Raw genomic sequence first — 16,617 nt, forward strand, 5'->3', positions numbered from 1 at the left:
ATAAGAAAGTATCCTCTTTTTAATGCTTAATTTATATATTACAAATTAATTATTTTTACCAATCAATCTTATCTGTGCATTGTCTGATCTGCGTTAGACACGCGTATAACAAAGAAGAAAGTACCATCGACATCTCTATGTGAATTGTTCAAAATGAAGCTAATCCAACTAAATAATTTGTATTTGTTGCTCGTTTAAACGGCATTGAATTGTTCAGCATTTTACTTCAGAGAAAATTAAATTACTTTTCATGTTTTATTGTTTTTGAAAGTTCTTGAATTGCTGTTGATTTAAGCTTTTCACCAACAGCTTACCTCAGATAGTACAATCGGCCTACAAATGCTACAATCCCGATAAGTAAGTCTACAGCGCTCGAGCTTACCAATCTCAAATTGTACATTTATATTTTATTTCATTTACTTCCACAAAAGCTAAATTAATCGACGAAGAAAAAATTGTGATTCTATTGAATTATTTAGAAGCATACAAAAACTAATTAAAATTGTAATGGTTAATTTATAAAACCTGCAAGTTTCGCTGCGCTGCTTCCTGCGTCAATCGATTGCGGGATGAGGGGAGTGTTGCAGGGATAGACGTTTTAGTGTTTGCGTAAATGTAATTAAATTGTTTTTATCGTACCGATATGAGAATGTTCCGTAACAATTACGTTTTTGCGTTTAACTGCGTAAAAAAACTCTAACTTTGTTGTTTAATTTCAAATCGTTTTTCCGCTCCTATTTTTCTGTTGCGTAGACCGATCTTATTGTGCTTAATACCTCAATTAGATGCTGCTATCCAATCGAAACCAGAGGGAATCGGAATGATTTGCGGATATTTTGATTTTGGTCCGTGACATCAGGGTGAACAGCTTTAAATACATATTACAGTCTGTGTAAGTCTTTATTTAGTTCTCGCAGCTAAATTATGCTGGATATTTAAAGGGCTTCACATGGAAAAATGGTATCATTGAAGACAGAGCTGTGGAGGGTTTCTTTTAACTCTTTAATCCAATTGCGAAGTTGCTTCTCCTGTTAATTTTTATACAATCGGGTTTTAAGACATACATACCTCGGTAGTTTCCAGCAGTCTTTTCATTGATTTGAAAGTGGCTTCTATAAGGTTCTTATATAATAAACCATTCACTAGCTGATCTTTAATTGGCTTGGGAATTTTGCCTTAGAAAGCTAGGATATGTGATTGTTTATATACTCCTATGGTATACTCTCAGGGAGAAAACGTCACTTCTGAAAAGGGTTTGAGGTTATCCTTAGTGGGTTTCCTAGTTAGCGCTACTTTGCCCCATAAATTCATGTTTTTATTATTATCAACCTCAATATCAGCTAATTCGTTTATAGCAAATATTGCCATGGATAATATAGAGCTTATGTGAAATGGGAGGTTCAGTGAGCCAGGTATTTCAGTCGGGGAGCGCTCTATTAACGAACGGACATGGACACAAAGTGTCTGATCTGACTAGAAAGAATATTTTGGACATTTTCGATGCCCTGACTGCCAACCCCAAGATTGGAGTGCAGCGTATTGAAGGCCTATTTCTTCAGATACCAAAGGTAAACTTAAAGCCTTCGGTTTCATAGTTATTATAAGACAAATGCTGCTAATTACAGGAAGTTAATAAACCATACAAATACATCAAATACCTCATACAGGAGAACCTCTTAGATTTTCTTTTCGAATCTCTCCTTTAGGAGATGACGAGATGGATATACTCAGTTAACTGAAAAAAACCTGATTGGTTTAAACGGCCCAGCATAGAACGCAGCATTCAGTGTACATAACTGTAATTTTTGACAAAACCGCTAAATATTTGTATTGACAAAAATCGCTAAAAATGCAGGACAATTAGTACATATTTTGCTAATTTTTGTTAAAAAGACGCGTTGACTATATTTTGGCGTGATGTTTTTTCCGTTATCTGTGATGTAAAATGAAGAATCAACATTTCCTGCAAGTGAAATAGTAGCCAAAAAATTAAGCTACAAATTACAAAAAAACGTTAATTAGAATTTTGAAGTTAAACAAAAAAACAGATGTGCCACTTTTTGTAGAACTCAATAAATTTCCTCTAAGTACTCCTTCCATTCAGAGGTACAGGGTGTTAAAGTTAGAAGTTCACTTTGGCTGAAATAGCTCATTCTTTGCACAATTATTAACTAATACTGTCCATTTCAGAATGAAAATGTACTGGCCATTCATGATGAAACTGGCTACAATTTATTGCAAAAGTTCGTGGGTGCAAACAATGTCGAACTAGTTCGTTGGTTTTTAGCTAAACATAGCGTGGCGGATATCAACAGATTTCCTTGTAGCCTCCCTCTTCATATCGCCTGTTTGAAAGGGTATTTTAAACAATCAATACGAATGTAGAGAATCGCTCTGAATAAAGTTTCTTATTGCAGCCATGAAGAATGTGTGGAAATCCTTTTAAAACATGGTGCGAAAATCGACGTTGAGGCTCGAATGTGTTGGCCAGGACCGCACACTAGTAACTGCGAAGAACGCGGCAAATATTGTGAGCTTTGCATTTTTCTGAAAAATGTATCATTTATTTGTACTGTTATGTTAAGGTGCGGCAATTCAACAGGAAGATAGTTGCATTGAACGAGACTCGCGGGATAATCGGCCGTCGATCAAACTGCAATCAGCCATCTACTATGCTTTAGATGGCGATCAAGTTAACACCCTGATAATGCTATCGCAAAGAACTGAGGATCCTTGGGTAGGACCCGTGGAATGGCAGTGTTTCTTTAGTTAATTTGTGTTAATTTCAATAGAATGGCATATTTAGAGCCAGGAAGCCCCTACTTCATGCCGCCTGCGAACGCAAAGCCTGGAACTGCACAGAATATCTAGTCCAAGAGCGTAGCGAAGAAATACATATTTTAAAGGATGAATATTACCCGATCCATTATGCGGCCTCAAATGATCTGAAATTTTTGGAGCTGCTTATCGCAGCTGGTGCCGACACTAAGGTCCGCACTTGTACTCAGCAAATGACCTTACTGCACGTTGGTTAGTTACCAAATCTAAAAAAGGTGATTAGACTTACTAAGAATGAGTTTTCCAGTTTTGCTTGTCGCCCATAAATCGGCAGAGGATACAATCGCCACCATACGCCTTCTGTTGGAGCATGGTTGCAAAGAACTGATCAACGCACCGGACAGTTTAGGAAACACTCCATTACACGCACTTATAGTGAGATACGCGCTAGAGGAGGCTCAATACGGTTACGATAAATGGAACAAATGGGATATTCTGCATTTGGTTCGGTACCTGATCCAATCTGGCGCCAAACCATCTATTAATCACAGCGGAAATTCAGCTGTGGCTTGTGTATTGAGGCACGTGAGAGATTGGGATGTGTGCTATGAATTACTGAATATGTTATTGCATGAGGATGGTAAGTCGTACGCGGAATGAGTTTTTCCACGCAAATTTGGTAGCTGGTATTGAGGATATTGGTTAGACAAAATTTAATCTCCTGTATTATGCTATTAAATTGCAAACAATCCAGTTTTCACTTCATAAAGCGGCTTAAACATAAAGTAGAAAAAGTCTCAACATCACTCTTAGCGCTTGTTGGAAAAACAAGCCAATAAAACGTGTACATTTGTAGGAAATCCAAATGAAGTCGGTCGTGATGGTTCAGTTCCATTAATGGTATGTCTTGTCCCATTGATCAACAAAGATCCATTGCATAATTTTACCCACAACATGAAGGTAACTAAATATTTTCCTGTTTTCTTTCAACTTTTTGAAAAAGCCACGATTCAACCCTCGACTATTCTTGCCTTCCAGGTGTGCTACTTGAATTGTATTCGAATCCTTCTAAAGCATGGTGCAAATCCTAACTGCAGTTACCGCGCAAATCTGACTCCTTTGCATGTGCTAGTGTTTACTGTATCCGAGAACATAACTTTAAATTGTGATGTGCAGAAAAACATAAACTTCGAGTTTGTCAAGAATCTGCTAATATTGCTCTTAACGCATCAGCTGGATCCCAACGTGAAAGTGAGTAACCGAACGCAACATATTCTGCAGTCTTGTATGGATATGACGCAGAATGTTCGAGAGTGTAAGGATATTCATTATGTGTATGATTTAACTTTGACATTGATTCAGTATGGTGCCAATCCAGATTTACTTCTCAGTATGTCTGAAGCAATAAAAAGTCACGCTCTGCATTCCCAGAGTATATGGAAATCAAAAAATCACATCCTATACTACTATATTTTGTTGATATCTCGCAAAGAGAACCTTATAATGGACCCAAACATGACTTTTTCGAAAATTATCATGCTATTTTATTTTGTTATGCAACATAAGCCCTTATTTGAATGTTTAAGAGTATTACATACCCAACAACTAAGTCTAGTTCCAGGTAAAACGACCGAACCTCTGACAAATATCATTAGGAACCTTTATAGTAGGCCTAGGACGTTGAAGCAGATTTGCAGAGTTAAAATACACAATTGTCTTAATCGACGACCAGGCTTGTACATAAACCGATTAAATCTACCGAATCAATTAAAAGATTATCTTTTAAATTTTGATCCCTAAATTGTCAGTTGGTTTGCATCGTTATTTTGATTTATTTTTTGGCCGACATGGAACTTGATGGGTAAACTTAGAAGGACTTATACCGAGCAAATTGTTAAATATTAAATTGTTAACGTTATTGTTATATAATTTTTTATACTTGTGATATTGAATTAAAAGTGTCTACTGGAATTGCATATATTTTTATTTCCTTCCTCAAACACGAACATTATTGGCACCAAGCTGAAATAAACGACTGGTAATAAATTGCACACACTCACATTTTTAAAACTAAAGTAAATGTGAAACTTATTTTAAAAAACACTTACTTCCTTAGTTTAATTCATTTAGTGTACTTTTTACTGATAAATTGACTAGTAACGGTAGTAAAAATAAAACCACTTCATAATATTCAATAGCAATCGTTTATTAAATGAAACAAATTTTCGTTAGTATGAAATTAGGACCTACGAGGTGATTTAGCACGGAAAATCGGTTGCTGAAATGATGGATCAACAGAAGCAACAAAAAAATGTACTTAACAAAAAAACGCCATCAATCTTTTCAAAGTAGGATTTGGCTTATAAACTTGTTGGTTTTTAATTTATTTATCGTTTAACAAAAAAAAACGTTTACTTCACTACAAAAATGTAGAATTAACAAAGTCAATTTTTTTCACAAAAATATGCAAATACAGGTTCTTGTTATGTAAAGAAGAAAGTAATTTTGATAATTGCAATTTCAACCAGAAAGTGAAATATCCAATTCCTACCAGTTATTAATACGTAAAAGCGTAGAAGAGTCACTTGAAATATTGCCATCTTGCAAAAATAACCATCATTGTTACTATATGAACGAGAAATATTGGCTTTGATTTCTACAATTGAAACTGCAAGAGTCAAATTATTTTTAGTAGATATTTTCACTGGCTTTTCTCCGCTTTGCGATGTATTTGGCGATAAAAGATAAACAGTTTTAAGCCTAATGTGTTCGAGATAAATCTAGCTTTCCCTAATAATAATAATCAATAGGTATATCAGCTAAAATCTAACAAGTTTCATCTCCAACTGGTCTTAAAAATAGTTACAAAACTTCTTATACTAAAAGCTTTATATCGAGTAGTGAAAATGTCCCATTCAAATAATCTGCCGCGATTGGCAAACATTGGAACATTGAGTGGGCCATTTTAAACAGAAAAATGGGGGTTTTATGGCAATACGAAAACAAATTCCTTGCCTTAACAAATCCGTAGTTTTCACAGGTTTTATTAAAAAAAAAAAACTTCAGCAATTAGGGCAATTAGAAGACTTTACAACATTTGTATGAAAACGGTCTTCCAAGACCAAAGATTGAGAGTTTTATATATAGACACAGTTGAAAATTGAAGAGGTAATATAAAAAAATAGGTATTTATACCGGACTTATAATGGTACTACCCCAAAGATTAAAATACCTAACCTACATATTAAAAGCTAAATAAACAATTACTACAAACTGAAGTATGCTAAGTCTTTTTAAATTACCTCTTAAATAAAATATCCAATGTTTTTCAGTTCTAAACCACATGCTTATCAAATACTTAATTAGTAAGTCTGTAAATTCAATTTGTGAAAAATACTCACATAACTTCTTGATGATCAGAAAACACTTAAACTGTATTTGACACCACGTACCTTCGACGATCAAAATACATATCACATCAAAACATGTGCAATGCCATAGAAAAGAAAGCATATGTACACGAAAGTAACGAATATATTATTCTGAAACTCCTATAAAAAATACAAAATAAAATGTAATAATATATACAAAATGCCGACAAAAATATTAAGTTTACAGTCCAAGGCATATTTCAATCAGCATCTTCGGTAGGAAATTGTATACTATTCATATAAGCACAAAACAGTTGCACGCAATAGTCGCTGCAACATTGTGATATAACAATTTTTTCCGAGACTTACATAATCTGAACAATAATTTACAATGCTTATTAACTGTTGTAAGGGCATTTTTATTGACTCACACACAGCGGTGTCATCACAAAATATACTATATGCAATCAGGCTGATGCGTGCTACAGTTTTGACGTTATATGTTCTTCGCGTGTATAATTGGATGTATATTATTATTATTATTATTATTATACAGAACTAGACGAGAGCACAAAGTGGCGCTATTCAGATTCTTGTCACATCTTATGATAAATCTGAAACAATAAAACAACACCGTTTAGGCCATCGATTTTTTTACTTGGATCTACTTTTCGAAATAAATCCAATCGAATACTTACAGCTTGGTGTAGACTGACTATTAAAGTTACGTTGAATTTGATCGTACGTAAATTTGACAAAGGATTCATATTGTTCGGCCAGTTTTATAGTCAATACATTGTCGTATTCTTCCCGGATTTCCGACTCCCTTTCTCGCATCATTCGTTCGCAAATTACGCCCACCTGAAAAGCGTCAATTAAACAAAAAACTAACTGCAAATTTAAACTCAAAATACCTGTTTGAATGTGAATAGAGCTTTCTCTGATCGAGACGGCGACTTGCTACCTTGTTCTTCGCATCCGCTACTGTCCGAATTGTCCATCGTTTGAAATTTTAATTGCTTTCGTTTCTGTAGCCTTTTTATTTCGGCTTTAATATTTTCAGCCATATACTCTATAATGTTTCAAATTTATTAATAAAAAATATACGCAATTTTTTTATTATGCGTTAATGAAATTCGACTCAAAAGAGGATGAAAAAATAATATAAAAGGGACGTGTTCAATATTAAAAATGCGTTTATGAATTTTGTCCCTTGCTTATTATTTCAAAATATGATCGAGCAAACAAAATAACGGGAAGTCTTTAAGTAAATGGAAAAGAAATACCCAATAGCAATTTTAAGACAAAGTAAGGCGTACTCTAAAGTATGTGCTTAAAAAAACCAGTCATCGCTATACAATAGAACAAAACAGGCAATATGTCTGCCAATGATCGCGTGCCGACCCTTTAATAATGTAATAATTTAATTTTTAACTTGTTTAAAATATTTTCTTTAATTTGCGATTCTCGACTGATTGCCCGGTTTTATTGGAAAATAGAAAATTTTACAGAAAATGTACTTATGAGGAAAGAAACGACAACTCTTTAAACTCCTCAATCTACGGAGAGTTGAATTTTACAGTCGAAAAATACGAACCAAAATCACACCAAAAACCAAACGGAAAATGTTTGTGCATTGAAAAGAAATAAAGTTCAATTCCAAGATTTTTATGTCTTGAAATCTTAGATGATGATGATGATACAATCTTAGATTTTTATATCTTGAAATGTTAGTTAGATGTGAACTTTTAATGGTGGTATTTTCGTGATGGTATCTGCAGTCAAACTATGAAGCAAATAGAAGAGAAAAATGAGGTGCACGAGCTACATATCTATGAGTAATTATATTGGTTTGTTTAGAAGCCAGGACCACCCAAGCCATGATTAGGAAACGGCATTCGTTTAATAAAAATTTCCAGCTGTTTCAGCTCCTACTTTGTTGCCGCCCTACTCGAATGGAACGAACAAAGGTCTACTCTGTTAAATTTTTGAATAGATAGATACACACCTTGAATAGACACACAGTGATTAAATATAACTTGAGAAACACACAAACATTACTGAGAACAATTTACATACAAAGGAACAACATAAAGCTAAGCAGATAGGCTGAATTTATCTTGAGAAATAAGAAATATATAAAAAAACGCTTGAACTCCATAAAAAACCGTAAATTCCAATAACTCGTTAAAAAACTCATTCCCCTGGTATATGACATGCCATCAATCAGCTGATAAAAATGTCATTAGTTATAAACAAACAAAAGGTCCTTATTAGCCAAAGGTTTTGCATGCTCTTTAATGCATCCATGCTTTTTAATGGGTTTCTTCAATGAGAACATGTGGCTTTCCTCAGCTTAATAAACAATGGTTTCGCTTACCTCGAGTGAGTTTTTTGCTGAGTACATCTGGAAAAAATGAGGCTTGAGAACTGCACATTGGCGAACTTGAGGGACTGTTTGATGAGGACCGATCGCCAGGTCTGTGAGTGGGGCTGGTGGAAAATGGGGTACAACGCCTTCGTTTCGTCGGCCGGCCTCCTCCTAGGACCGAATCCCAGTCTAAAGTTCTCTTCAATGTTGCGCACGCCATTTTTAGTAAGTTCAAAACGGTTAGAAACCAAAACCTTTGGCGTTGGCGGAGTCTTGGCAACTTCACTTGTTTTCAATAGTGTACCCGAAACTGTTCTGTTTCCTGCTATTGAATCAACTGGATACTCAAGTGACTGATAGATCGGACCCGTTAAATAACTATGGAAAAATCGGTACTAGTAAATATACTGCTTTTTACAAAGAACCAATATGGCGTGAGCTCATGCGTGAGCTACAGGAAATAAGTGACAAGGTGACAAAACAAAACTGACATTTTGGGAATGGAGAAGAGAAATTTAAAGAAGTAGGCACAGTGTTGTCGGATTGAGAAATTCAAAGCGGCGGTGTAATTTTTTCTATCATTGGTAGCACTGCGAATTTGAAATTACATTTTGTCGGTTAGTGTCCAAGTTCATTCAAAGTGACACTTTTAAATTACTCAAAAAATTTAAAAGCGCTTTTTAAGTATAAGTATTATTCGCAAGGACTGAAAGTCATGGATTTGGATGGTAAGTTTGGGGGCTATCCTGGGAAAAACCTAATCGCTCGAGTTATGCAAATAAGCGAATTATATGGATTACCGAATGACGATAGGCCGTAATCCACAAAAAAATTAAAAAACATGTTTTTGCGTCAAAGATAAAACAATCGCATATTACTAAATGCTGCCGACAGATAATAAAGAGTAAAAATACAGAAATAAACAACAGATTAAAAAATGTAAAAAAACACTACAGGATCAAGCATTTATTACGCAGTTTTTGTGGCTCTTGTAAAAACTAATTAAATTGCGGTACGACCTATCAGCATTAGCGTACTTTCGGCTACGCCTTGAAAGAACATTTTTTCTCGTGGGTTAAGGGCGTGTTCATTTTCTAACTAGTTTTTCTACTACCAAAAAATTGTGGCTGAAGGTTCTTTAGATCGACAAATTCACATTTCCTATTATTTAGCTTGTAGTTCCTAAAAAGAGCTGGCTACGAAAGAAATATTCAGCTCAAACTTACAATAAAACAAAATTTAACAAACATTAAACAGTATTTAATTCGGTCTATTAAAAACTATTTTAAATTACCTACTTTGTAAGTTCAGTAAAGTCTGAAAAATGATTTCCTAATAATTGTCCAACTTCTCTGACTTCAATACATATTTGTTCACCCTTTTAATAAATTATTTTCGTATTAAATAAATAAAATGCTGTGTTGGAAGTATTTTCTTTAAATTTGTTGGCGCTTAAACACAAACCATACGGCGCATTTCTAATTAGTAGTTTTAAAAATAATGTTCACAACCAAATTGAAATTTGATAATCGACTGTTTGAAAAATAAAACTTGCAAGAAATAAACAAAAAATACTGTTATGCTCAATTGGCCGATGCACTTTCAATTCGTTTGGTTACCACACATTTGTCAAAATCTTGAAAACTCCCGTAAAAAATTGAAAAAATTATAAGTTATGAAGAACATCAAGAAACGAAAGTCCAAAAACATCGCCGTTTCAGATAATAAAGGATCGGGCGGCAGCAGTTATCGCTTTGGCGTAAATCCCCTGATCAAAGATGAAATTCTTCAGCTTGTTGAAACTAAAGATAAGAAGACTATGAAGAACAGGAAAGGTGAGCTTCGCGCGTGGTCAAACTTTGAAGAACCGCAAGATTTTCAAATCGGAATTCAAGCTTTAGCCGCTCACATGGGAATCCATCCTGGCAATTATTTTTGATGTGCCTAAGTATCTCTAACAGTAGGAATAAAATAATGTTTTTACGGCTTATAACCTAGTAGAGTACACAGTGGATTATTTATGTAGCACTTATTTAATTCGACCTGCATTTGCGTTCGATATATCTCTCAAACTCGCGTTATTTATTGAAAAAATAGTAAAAGTGCTGAGAATTTCGTAACTTAATGATTAGATTAAACATTCGGTTCTTTACGTAGTTGGAGTATTCTCAATCACTATCAGACCACTCCACATCTAATGAATAAAACTCCTTCCTCGGAGCTGATGATACAGTGGTATTGATAGAAGCACTGTTTTGGCCGGCTGTCTTCACTGGGGTTCGGTGTGCTTGAGAACTTTTTGCTTTCACTTGAGATGACTGGACTTGTTCCATCTGAGACACTTTATCATCACCCGAGTCTTCGCTTCTGTGGCGTGTCTTTTTTTTCACGTTCACATAAAAGCCACTTTTAAGTCGTTTTTGTTTATCACTGGACAATTCGTATTTGGGATCAGAACAATTTGAAATCAGGTACTTGATGAATCTGTTCCTCAGACCTTGCCAAGTTCTTTTCGGGCAAATATTGGCGCTTTCCATTTTTTTCCACAGTTCATTTCCTTTCACGATGCTCTCATAATTTCCATCAAGAATATAGTTCAATATTGCTTTGTCCTCATTGACAGAATAACGATAAAATATGTCCATGGGTGCTTCTTTAAGAGATATTGGTTTAATTCTTGCAGGCCGGTAGCTCTCTGAGGGAGACTTGTTAGTAAAGCGGAGCTTTTCCTTCTGTGTCAGCCCGTATGTAGGATTAGAAATATTTGGCATAATTTTATACTTAAATCTTCGTTTCATGCTTAGGCAGGACCGTGGAAAACACACTTTTTCGCTTTCCATTTGTTCCCAGAGGGAACATAACTGAGTAGATTTTTCATGTTTTCCATCAAGTATATAACGCAGTATTTTCTTGTCCTCCTTTAAAGTGAACGGTTTTGAAGACATTACTAATAGATATAGAAGTTCTATATTGTTACTAATTATTCCATTTCAGTTTTATTTTCGAAATCAAAATGTAAACAACCAACAGTATTTTCTAATGAAAATTAAGGTTAGTCGACGATGTATGTTGTCAATTTGTCAACATCTTTTCGATAAACTTGGCAATGTACTGTGCAAAACATAGGTTATGACCGAAGATGATGAATATGAATATAGGTTACGACAACTAACTGAATGTAAATAATCTGATAGTGTATTTTGTCATGAAATATTTCCTATTATAAACTTTCCCAGCAAAGTTTGTAATTTAAGTATGAAATATTTCGCGTCGTGGATAGTTTTGTGCATTATAAATCAACTGCAATGCACCCTGTCACTTGCACATGATACTTTCACTGAAGAACTACTGATAAAGCCCTTGTTTGGCAATCAAGTGTATGCACATTTTAATTTTGCCACTGTGTGGAATGTGGAACCGGAAAATGAAAATTGTGAGTATACTTTACAATCTATATGCTTTATTAGTTTGGAATTAGACAATGCGTGTGTGCAGCTGCACCCAGATGAACAAACACCTGTATGTAAATGTAATTTCTCTCTAATATTCGAAAGCAATAAAAAGTGTCATTGAGTGTAGAACACCCCAAAGTCATTGATAAATTTAGTTTCAACCAAATGAGAAGTGTATTTGCAGTAGAATGACATCTAATTGTATGTAAGAAGCTCGTAAATACAGTCGAATTATCCATCAGAAACCGATAGCTTGGAGTGCGAGAGCCTGATATAGTAGAGAAATAATAACAACCTTTCCATTTACTAGTCAAGTGTCTCACTGCTCTAAATGAATGACTACTTTACTTAGCTAAAATGTAATTATTTAATTGAATAAAGCAAATTGCTTAATTTTAGATCGCCACACGAATTTATTCCCGAGAGCTCTGGCAGAAATAGTCGAGAGCCTCAATGTCCAGGAATTGCACATTAGCTTGACCAGTGGTCTGTGGAGATACGAAACATGGGGCTATCCAGTGATAGATGCAGCTCCTGGTGCCGAAGTTTGGGCCTGGTTCAAACCGCATACAAAAAATGTTCCCGGCAATTGGCAGCTGCTAACAAACTCGCTCTCTGGCCTGCTTTGTGCGTCCTTTAATTTTGTGGATCACAAGAATACCATCAGTCCGGAATTTTCATTTCGTCCTAGGGGAGTAGTCGATTGGCCAAGTGTTAATAATTCTTTTGTCAGGTAAGTGATTTTATTTTTTCTAATACTCAGTGATTGACTCACGACTTGGCAGTCGAAAAAAGTACAAATACCCATTGCGAGGTTGGATGTTTCGCAATTATTTTTTATCCAAAAATCGCTAATTCATCATTCGAGTGTTACGAGTTACAACAAAAAATCCTAGACTTAGTCGATGTTTTTAGATATGCCAGTCTTCCTCGTGAGATTGTTTGCACGGAGAATTTAACTCCGTTCAAGAAATTGTTGCCATGTGGCTCCAAGGCTGGTCTAGCCTCATTGCTCAACTCCGGACACATTCATAACACCAAATATCACTCAATAGGACTTCATTTGAGGCAAGTTTGCCAAACGGAGAGTTGCGATGCGATTGCTTTGGAGTTGCAACTGGCCGTCTCCTTAGTGTACGATTATGCCTTATTAGGCACCAAGGATTGGTCGTTTAAGAACCTATTCGGACAGGGATTACATGGGAAATGTCCCCTGGCATCCAACAGTTCAATTTACGTTGATTTGTCCAGTAGGGCATGGCATAATTTTGGTATATTCCCAGAGCCGAATAAAATAGAAACCTCAATAAGAGGCGGACAAGTTAGTGATTATGCCGTCTACAGTATTCCTCGCTACTTTCTAAATGTACATGCAAAGTACGATGCTTCGTTTGATTTGAGTATTAATATTCCGCCTCCTTTGCATGCCAATCAGTATTTGACTGGCTATGGACAACAGAGAGGTGGCATTGTGACTGAGATTTACAACAATCACTGGAACAGCTTAACAGTGATTTTGTTGCAAAACATTGCCTGGTTTGTGCCAGTTTACCTGCATACCTTGAATGTTGTTTCCAATGGCCAAGTTATTACACCAACTGTTCTACGGTATGGCCCAGGAGGGCAAAGAAAGAAGCCTTATTATATTGAGGTGGTTTTAAAGCTGCCTCCTCGCTCAGTTACAACGGTATCGATAGATTTCGATTATGTTTTCTTGGAATGGCAAGAATACCCTCCAGATGCCAACCACGGGTTTTACATCGGCTCCGCTGTTGTGTCCAGTTTCCTACCCTTAGCCAAAAACTATACCGGACTTCCTCAAGACTCATCCACAGTATTTGGAAGTTTCAACGCCTCTCGCAGCGGCTATTTAGTACAAATTCGCACGGAAAATATGGTCATTACATTGCCCACGCCAGATTTTAGCATGCCGTACAATGTGATTTGTCTTGCGTGCACTGTGGTGGCTTTAGCATTCGGTCCTTTACATAATATCACCACGAAAAGACTGATACTGAAGAAAAAAAATGAAGAAAAACTCATTCAGAGGCTGAAAAATCGGCTGGTGGAAAAGTTCTGGAAAAAGGAAAAAGAAGAATAATTACGTGTGGATTGTAAATAGTTGCGCATCAGTTAAGTGTGTTAGGAAAATGTTGGTATGAATTGTCTGCAGCTGTGTGTTTTAATTGATTGGTGTTTATAAAGGGAAATGAAATACATGTTTTCTATATTGAGTTTTTGGGTATTTTTTTTTAAGTGGAGCAGTCCTGGACAGTTAACTTCTTCTGTTCTAACTGTCCAGGTAGGTTTAATTGTAATCATGCTCCGAAAAACAATGGAACCAATTTCTTCGTGATTTTTCACCTGTATAAGTGAAAATTGATGCCTATTGATAGCTCAACAGTGCAATAACGCCTTGGTCATTGGGGCGAAGCAGAACAAAGTTCTATAAAAAATATTATTTATTTTTGTAACAATCACGACTAGTGGATTCTTCATTTTTTTGTTCGCTTTTTTATTAATGGAATTAAATTCTAAATTACTTAAAAGTTAGTTTCATAAAATTTAGTACCATAAATCACAGTAGTATCTATATGTTAAACGATTGTGTTTATTACTTAATACTCAGGCAAGTTAATCTGTTCCCAATATTCTTATCCAGTTTAGGAGTGTAACAAAGATGGCACTAATTTTTTTGCTTTAAGTCAACGTACATAAGGATTAGTTGCTATTTACATAACACTTACAAATTAGAATTTACATAAAAAACATCCCAGTTTTGTACGAATGCATTCAAAACTAATCATCCGGAATGTGTTACATCGAAAACTGCGCGCATATCGAATGAATGAAGGTAGATTTGCGTTAGTCAGCAGATAATTAAACTTAAGTCCTGAAGTGAATGCTTCGTATTAGAGGTAGATATTTTTACAAAGTTATTACTTTGCCAAAAACTTTAGTATCTGTCTAAAATACGCTTAAAATAGAGGCAAATATCAAAATAACGGCGGATATCTTGATAGAATTTCCGGCCGATTCGCTGTCGCTTTCTTGGCTCTTTTGCGCTACGAAGATGGCTTCGCAAATATCTCCGCAATCTTCTCCTTCGCATATATCGCACAGTGTGGATTTGGGTCCTCTGTAGAATATACGCGCTCGTCTTGCTGCAATTTTCAACATTGTAATATTTAGTCTGATTTCCTCGACGGTTAACTCACATGTATCATAGTAGTCGTAAATAACAACTGGAACAGCTTTTTGTTTGGCTACTTTATGCGTCCTGAAGGCAGAAACTGTTGGACAGTATTCGGTAACAGTCAAGTTATTAAAATACAATAAAATCTTGGTATTTTCGTGACTAGTAGCGACTTTTTGGACGTTTTGAGATACCTCCAAGCTGGGCAGAGAGTCGCCATCGGCAGTGAATCCTGAGGGTAAAGTTACTTCCATTACTGCCATGTTACTTAGAGGTGTAAACGAGAGGTTGCGGCTAGCAAATCTGAAATTGAATAGAATAATCTTTCTTTGGCTACTTATTTTGGTTATTTGCTGATTTACTTACGCGGTACAAATGGAAAGTTGGAGATGATCAACATTTGAGTTCTTGTCCACTTGAGGGTCCAAGGTGAATAATGGCCAGGGGCCAGTCACGTTCATGTTGTACTGATAAGATACCCTGAAAATGCCGATTCCGTTTCCTTGGGCTGTAACATTTACCTCCCTAGTGGCTTTATCAACCTGGAATTACAAACAGCCAAAAACAATGTCAGGAAGTTTCAGAATCATTCTGTTGTACCTCTGCCGATTGAAGAATCATAGCAGTGTTCTGATTGATGCTGAATTTTCCAGTTTTCCCATTGTTATAAGCGAATTCAATTTGTAAATTCACTGGACTACTCAGCCTCAACACCATCTTATAAAGGGCGTGCAGCCCTACGACGGTATCTCTGGATGAAGTAAAACCTCCAATGTTGTTCTGCTGGTTCACCAGCCAGTTTAACACTGGCACCGCGTCGTCTAGTAAGTTGGCTTCCAAGAAGGTAAGCAGTCCATAGGAAGTCATTTCGATATCTACGGATCGCGGTCGATGCCTCCAAGGGTTTTTATCTTCTTTACTAAGGGTGTCTTTCGCCCACCTATGAATAGGGAATTCTATTATTCTACTGAATTGTTCTAATTAGAATTGTCGATTAAGGCATCCGTACCATTTTAAGTCGTTTTCCAATTTGGCTCTTGAATCCAGTAAATTGAACACGCTTTGTCGGGATGTATGTTTCGCTAAGTACATCACATAACTGCAAATTGCAATTGTGTAGGTCGATTCTGATTCGTCCATATATCGAGTTATGTAGTCCAGGCCTTTGTAGATCACGTTGGTGTAGTTGGCGTTAAAGCTGCTCTAAGACCATATGGGGATTTGATTAGTTTCATTTTTAGCGGGGATTCAAATAGAGGTGCATTGTTATAAGCAAGGGCGGATCGGAGGGGGGGTCATGGGGGTCATGACCCCCCCATTCAATTCTCTATCCAACGATGCCAAAACGAATTCTGCTCGAATGGTTCTTGAGAAATTTCGAAAAAAGCAGCGTTATGTTCAAGTGGATTTTGCAACTCAAAAAAAACCACGCAAATCTAAAAGTTCTTG

General features: G+C 35.9%; 5 protein-coding genes across 5 annotated transcripts in view; 2 read left to right on the forward strand and 3 right to left on the reverse strand.

Moving 5' to 3' along the window:
• Positions 1 to 1,329, reverse strand: part of LOC109535761 (mitochondrial uncoupling protein Bmcp) — a 7,320-nt gene extending 5,991 nt beyond the window's left edge. The window contains exon 1 of the mRNA XM_048664784.1: positions 1,069 to 1,329. The gene's annotated coding sequence lies outside the window, so the exon portion shown is untranslated. The remainder of the gene's footprint in view (positions 1 to 1,068) is intronic.
• On the forward strand, positions 487 to 4,749 carry LOC109535749 (ankyrin-3). Its single transcript, XM_019901717.2, has 9 exons — positions 487 to 892; positions 1,356 to 1,568; positions 2,191 to 2,357; positions 2,418 to 2,530; positions 2,586 to 2,737; positions 2,793 to 3,030; positions 3,086 to 3,418; positions 3,635 to 3,738; positions 3,817 to 4,749. Exons 2-9 carry the CDS (start codon positions 1,392 to 1,394, stop codon positions 4,576 to 4,578), a joined length of 2,046 nt encoding a protein of 681 aa, XP_019757276.1. The 5' UTR covers positions 487 to 892; positions 1,356 to 1,391; the 3' UTR covers positions 4,579 to 4,749.
• Positions 4,750 to 4,963: 214 nt separating this feature from the next.
• Positions 4,964 to 9,008, reverse strand: LOC109535751 (akirin). The gene is made up of 4 exons (XM_019901719.2): positions 8,530 to 9,008; positions 7,064 to 7,221; positions 6,848 to 7,010; positions 4,964 to 6,763 (listed from the first exon to the last, which is right to left on the reverse strand). Exons 1-4 carry the CDS (start codon positions 8,738 to 8,740, stop codon positions 6,753 to 6,755), a joined length of 543 nt encoding a protein of 180 aa, XP_019757278.1. The 5' UTR covers positions 8,741 to 9,008; the 3' UTR covers positions 4,964 to 6,752.
• A 2,628-nt stretch (positions 9,009 to 11,636) lies between these two features.
• Positions 11,637 to 14,206, forward strand: LOC109535750 (GPI transamidase component PIG-T). Its single transcript, XM_019901718.2, has 3 exons — positions 11,637 to 11,953; positions 12,372 to 12,705; positions 12,888 to 14,206. The coding sequence occupies exons 1-3, from the start codon at positions 11,776 to 11,778 to the stop codon at positions 14,071 to 14,073; spliced, it is 1,698 nt and encodes a 565-aa protein (XP_019757277.2). The 5' UTR covers positions 11,637 to 11,775; the 3' UTR covers positions 14,074 to 14,206.
• Positions 14,207 to 14,563: 357 nt separating this feature from the next.
• LOC109535781 (CD109 antigen) overlaps positions 14,564 to 16,617 on the reverse strand; it is a 15,766-nt gene continuing 13,712 nt past the window's right edge. Inside the window, exons 16-20 of the mRNA XM_019901781.2 lie at positions 16,178 to 16,371; positions 15,769 to 16,108; positions 15,535 to 15,710; positions 15,191 to 15,471; positions 14,564 to 15,136 (exon numbers count right to left, since the gene is read on the reverse strand). Of these exons, the coding sequence (XP_019757340.2) occupies positions 14,940 to 15,136; positions 15,191 to 15,471; positions 15,535 to 15,710; positions 15,769 to 16,108; positions 16,178 to 16,371 (1,188 nt within the window). The 3' untranslated portion in view covers positions 14,564 to 14,939. The remainder of the gene's footprint in view (positions 15,137 to 15,190; positions 15,472 to 15,534; positions 15,711 to 15,768; positions 16,109 to 16,177; positions 16,372 to 16,617) is intronic.

Source organism: Dendroctonus ponderosae, unplaced genomic scaffold (assembly GCF_020466585.1).
Source record: "Dendroctonus ponderosae isolate FM_Combo_2020 unplaced genomic scaffold, Dpon_F_20191213v2 Dpon_F_20191213_3, whole genome shotgun sequence".
Classification (NCBI taxonomy): domain Eukaryota; kingdom Metazoa; phylum Arthropoda; class Insecta; order Coleoptera; family Curculionidae; genus Dendroctonus; species Dendroctonus ponderosae.